This window comes from Sardina pilchardus, chromosome 16 (genome assembly GCF_963854185.1).
Source record: "Sardina pilchardus chromosome 16, fSarPil1.1, whole genome shotgun sequence".
Classification (NCBI taxonomy): Eukaryota; Metazoa; Chordata; class Actinopteri; order Clupeiformes; family Clupeidae; genus Sardina; species Sardina pilchardus.
In genome coordinates, this window is record NC_085009.1 from 33,274,783 (window position 1) to 33,281,029 (window position 6,247).

At 50.4% G+C, this 6,247-nt stretch overlaps 1 protein-coding gene across 1 annotated transcript in view; it reads right to left on the bottom strand.

The window, feature by feature from the left end:
- Positions 1–597: 597 nt before the first annotated feature.
- The window catches only part of ppargc1a (peroxisome proliferator-activated receptor gamma, coactivator 1 alpha), a 46,305-nt gene continuing 40,655 nt past the window's right edge, over positions 598–6,247 (bottom strand). The window contains exon 14 of the mRNA XM_062516987.1: positions 598–793. Within this exon, the coding sequence (XP_062372971.1) occupies positions 666–793 (128 nt within the window). The 3' untranslated portion in view covers positions 598–665. The remainder of the gene's footprint in view (positions 794–6,247) is intronic.

Genomic DNA, 6,247 nt, shown 5'->3' on the forward strand with positions numbered 1-6,247 from the left:
GGGGTGGAGCTGTAGAGGGGTGGAGCTGTAGAGGGGTGGAGCTGTAGAGGGGTGGAGCTGTGGAGCTGTAGAGGGGTGGAGGGGTGGAGCTGTAGAGGGGTGGAGCTGTAGAGGGGTGGAGCTGTAGAGGGGTGGAGCTGTAGAGGGGTGGAGCTGTAGAGGGGTGGAGCTGTAGAGCTGTAGAGGGGTGGAGTTGTAGAGGGGTGGAGCTGTAGAGATGCAGAGGGGTGGAGCTGTAGAGGGGTGGAGCTGTAGAGATGCAGAGGGGTGGAGCTGTAGAGGGGTGGAGTTGTAGAGCTGTAGAGGGGTGGAGCTGTAGAGGGGTGGAGGGGTGGAGCTGTAGAGGGGTGGAGGGGTGGAGCTGTAGAGGGGTGGAGCTGTAGAGGGGTGGAGGGGTGGAGCTGTAGAGCTGTAGAGGGGTGGAGCTGTAGAGGGGTGGAGCTGTAGAGGGGTGGAGCTGTAGAGGGGTGGAGGGGTGGAGCTGTAGAGGGGTGGAGCTGTAGAGGGGTGGAGGGGAGGAGCTGTAGAGGGGTGGAGCTGTAGAGCTGTAGAGGGGTGGAGCCCTCCTGCCCTCCTCTTCTCTTCTCCTCTTCTTCTCCTCTTCACCTCCTCTTCTCCTCCTCTACACCTTCTCTTCTCCACCTCTTCACCTCCTCTTCTCCTCTTCACCTCCTCAGGCTGCTCTGCGCCTCCTGCAGCAGGCTGTCGAAGTCCATGCAGTCGTACTTGCTCTTGGAGGAGGCGGGGTCAAAGTCATCTGAGGAGGCGGGGCCAAAGTCATCTGAGTGGGAGTCTGCAGGGAGGACAAGAGCCTCAACATCAATACACACACACTAGTGTTAATTTTGTCACCTATTTTTAATTTAGTCGTAGTCTTAGTCATGTGACGAAATGCTCGTTTTAGTCTTAGTCATTTAAATATGATTTTTGTCAGTCTAGTTTAAGTCGACTAAAAGTCTCATCGTTTTAGTCTCGTTTTAGTCGAAAGAAAACTCAAGGTATCTTAGTCAAGTTTTAGTCAAAACATTTTAGTCTTTTTTATATAACAAATCACTTTTGAATAGGCTACTATTTCAGTCAAAAATAGTGAGTCAGTTATGTGTTTCACACATCCCAATATCTTATGTCCACAGCAGTCCCAAAGTAAGCCTACGAATGTTTTAATCCGCTACACTAGATGGCGCTATGCGCTTAAACGCCATAGCATACAGCCCCAAACATTAGTGTCATTAGCTTTCTTGCTAGCGAACTTTGCATCATCAGTGTTACCATAAGTGTCTCTGGTGTAACTCGTTAAATAGTTGACATTACTTGCTGAATATATTCGTATGGATATTCTGAGGGATGTTGATTTGTATATGTATGAGAGAAGCTGCAACTTATGAATATGTCGTGTTGTGGCGTTGTAGTTAGCTTGCTAACTCTGGCAGAAATCTCCGGTGTGCTTATAGTTTGCTATTGCAGCAACAGTGCGCAGCCTAGCCTACAGGAAAGCTGCTGTGCATGAACTCATTTGGACTATTTTGAACGCTTAACAGGTAGATATTCTGTCTTCTCATTTTGTGAATGAAAACGAAGAGAGATTTTATCTTAGTTTTTATATCATGCAAAACATTTTAGTCTCGTCTTTTTTCGTCAACATTAATGCATTTTATCAAAGTCTGAGTCAGTGTTTCAGGACATTGGTTCAGTCTCGTCATCGTCTTGTCTTCGTCTCGGAAAAAAAGGTCGTTGACAAACATATTTAGTCTCGTCTCGTCTGACGAAATTAACACTAACACACACACACACACTTTTACATACCCCCCCACACACACACTCTTATATACACACACAAACATTCTTATATACACACATACATATACACACACACCTACACACACCTAAACACACCTACACAGCACTGACAAACACATACACACACCTACACAGCACTGACACACCTACACATACCTACACAGCACTGACACACCTACACACACCTACACAGCACTGACACACACCTACACACACCTACACAGCACTGACATACACCTACACACACCTACACAGCACTGACACACACCTACACAGCACTGACACACACCTACACAGCACTGACACACACATACACACACCTACACAGCACTGACACACACCTACACAGCACTGACACACACCTACACAGCACTGACACACACCTACACACACCTACACAAACCTACACAGAACTGACACACACCCGCACAGCACTGGCAAACACCTACACACACCTACACAGCACTGACACACCTACACACACCTACACAGCACTGACACACCTACACACACCTACACACACCTACACAGAACTGACACACACCTACACACATCTACACACACCTACACACATCTACACACACCTACACAGCACTGACATACACCTTCACACACCTACACAGCACTGACACACCTACACACACCTACACACACCTACACAGCACTGACACACCTACACACACCTATACACACCTACACAGCACTGACACACACCTACACACACCTACACACACCTACACAGCACTGACATACACCTACACACACCTACACAGCACTGACACACACCTACACACACCTACACACACCTACACAGCACCTACACACACCTACACAGCACTGACACACACCTACACAGCACTGACACACCTACACACACCTATACACACCTACACAGCACTGACACACACCTACACAGCACCTACACACACCTACACAGCACTGACATACACCTACACACACCTACACAGCACTGACACACCTACACAGCACCTACACAGCACTGACACACCTACACACACCTACACAGCACTGACACACACCTACACACACCTACACACACCTACACACACCTATACACACCTACACACACCTACACAGCACTGACACACCTACACACACCTACACAGCACTGACATACACCTACACACACCTACACAGCACTGACACACACCTACACAGCACTGACACACATCTACACAGCACCTACACAGCACTGACACACCTACACACACCTACACAGCACTGACACACACCTACACACACCTACACACACCTACACACACCTACACACACCTACACAGCACTGACATACACCTACACACACCTACACAGCACTGACACACACCTACACACGCCTACACACACCTACACACACCTACACACACCTACACAGCACTGACATACACCTACACACACCTACACAGCACTGACACACACCTACACACACCTACTGTTACGACCCCCTGTGCCCCTTCAGGCCTGTAGTGGCCAGTGCATGGGAAATGCTAATTAGCCAATCATGCACACCTGGTGAAGGTGTGGGTATTTAAGGGGTTGTTCTCTCTCTTGATTTGGGCACTTTTCGGTTAGGCACATTCTGTTGCAGGCACCTTTGGGTTATCTCTCTCCCACTGGCACCTTCTCTTTCTAGCTTTGAACATCATACTGACTTTGGCATACACGCACCCACATGAACACTTGCATACATACCTTTAGTTTCCCCTAGACATCTTTTGGTAATGGTTATGCTTTTTGTTCATTTTAATAAATGCTTTACTGGTTAAAGTTGAACTCTGTTGTCCCGACTCCCTCTTTATGTTGCGGCTTAGAGCCGGGTCGTAACACCTACACACACCTACACACACCTACACAGCACTGACACACCTACACAGCACCTACACAGCACTGACACACACCTACACAGCACTGACATACACCTACACACACCTACACACACCTACACAGCACTGACACACACCTACACACACCTACACACACCTACACAGCACTGGCACACACCTACACAGCACTGACACACACCTACACACACCTACACAGCACTGACATACACCTACACACACCTACACAGCACTGACACACACCTACACACACCTACACAGCACTGACACACACCTACACACACCTACACAGCACTGACATACACCTACACACACCTACACAGCACTGACACACACCTACACACACCTACACACACCTACACACACCTACACAGCACTGACATACACCTACACACACCTACACAGCACTGACACACCTACACACACCTACACCTGTGTGAGAGAGAGAGAAGAATGTAGAATGCTGTGTGTGTCTGTCTGTCTGTGAGAGAGAGAGAGAGAAGAATGTAGAATGCTGTGTGTGTGTGTGAGAGAGAGAGAGAAAGGAGTGAATAATTCTGCGGCACTCGACTCAAGACTAATGGACAATGTCTCTGTCTCTGTGTGTGTGTGTGTGTGCTTGTGTGAGCGCGTGTGCATGTGTGTGTGTGTGTGTGTGTGTGTGTGTGTGTGTGACTGTGTGTGACTGTGTGTGTGTGTGTGTGTGTGTGTGTGTGTGTGTGTGTGTGTGTGTGTGTGTCTCTTGGAGGGGGGAGACGGAAGAGCCACTGCAGTGTGAGATTCGTCAAGTCATCCCTCCTTCTCTCCTCTCTCTCTTCTCTCATCCCTCCTTCTCTCTCATCCCTCCTCCTCTCTCATCCCTCTCTCTCTCCTCTCCTCTCCTCTCATCCCTCCTTCTCTCTCATCCCTCCTCCTCTCATCCCTCCTTCTCTCTCATCCCTCTCTCTCTCCTCTCCTCTCCTCTCATCCCTCCTTCTCTCTCTCCTCTCCTCCTCTCTCATCCCTCCTCCTCTCTCATCCTCTCTCCTCTTCTCTCATCCCTCTCTCTCTCCTCTCCTCCTCTCTCATCCCTCTCTCTCTCCTCTCATCCCTCTCTCTCTCTCTCCTCTCATCTTCCCTCCTCCTCTCTCATCCCTCTCTCTCTCCTGTCCTCTTCTCTCATCCCTCTCTCTCTCCTCTCCTCTTCTCTCATCCATCTCTCTCTCCTCTCATCCCTCCTCCTCTCTCATCCCTCCTTCTCTCTCATCCCTCCTCTTCTCTCATCCCTCCTTCTCTCTCATCCCTCCTCCTCTCTCATCCCTCTCTCTCTCATCTCCTCTTCTCTCATCCCTCTCTCTCCTCTCACCCCTCTCTCTCATCCCTCCTTCTCTCTCATCCCTCTCTCTCTCTCCTGTCATCCCTCCCTCTCTCTCATCCCTCTCTCTCTCATCTCCTCTCTCATCCCTCCTCCTCTCTCATCCCTCTCTCTCTCTCTCCTCTCCTCCTCTCTCATCCCTCCACCTCTCTCATCCCTCTCTCTCTCTCTCCTCTCCTCCTCTCTCATCCCTCCTCCTCTCTCATCCCTCTCTCTCTCTCTCCTCTCCTCCTCTCTCATCCCTCTCTCTCTCCTCTCCTCCTCTCTCATCCCTCCTCCTCTCTCATCCCTCTCTCTCTCTCTCTCTCCTCTCCTCCTCTCTCTCTCCTCTCCTCCTCTGTCTTTCTGTCTTTGTCTCTCTCTTTCATCCACAGCAGCTAAATGGAATGTAGGAATCACAACACAATCTCATCCTCATCTCTCTCCTTTCCCAAACCCGCCTCTCCCCGCTCCTCTCTCTCTCTCTCTCCTCCTCCCTCTCTCTCTCCCTTTCTCTCTCCCTCTCACCCCTTCTCCCTCCCTCTATCCTCCTCCCTCTCCCTCTGCTCCTCTCTCTCTCTCTCCCTCTCTCCCCGCTCCTCTCTCTCTCTCTCCTCCTCCCTCTCTCTCTCCCTTTCTCTCTCCCTCTCACCCCTTCTCCCTCCCTCTCTCCTCCTCCCTCTCCCTCTGCTCCTCTCTCTCTCTCTCTCTCTCTCCCCGCTCCTCTCTCTCTCCTCCTCCCTCTCTCTCTCCCTTTCTCTCTCCCTCTCACCCCTTCTCCCTCCCTCTCTCCTCCTCCCTCCCTCTGCTCCTCTCTCTCTCTCTCTCTCTCTCTCTCCCTCTCCCTCTTGACTGTTTCAGCCCATCATCACTGCAGCCTTTTAAACATCCCATAATACTATCATTATCTGCAGTGACACACACAAGCGCACACACACGCACACACACTCGCATGCATGCACGCACGCACTCACACACACACACACACACACACGCACACACACACACACACACACACAGACACAGACACACACACACACACACACACACACACACACACACACACACACAGACACACACACACACACACACACACACACACACACACACACACACACACACACACACACACACACACACACACACACTGTCCCCAGGGCTAGAGATGGATCTGATGTCTGATGGTGTTGCTCTGCTTGCTGGTGCTCAGGCAACTGACCTCAGGTTCTCCTGGGAGGTGTGCGTCTCACACACACAC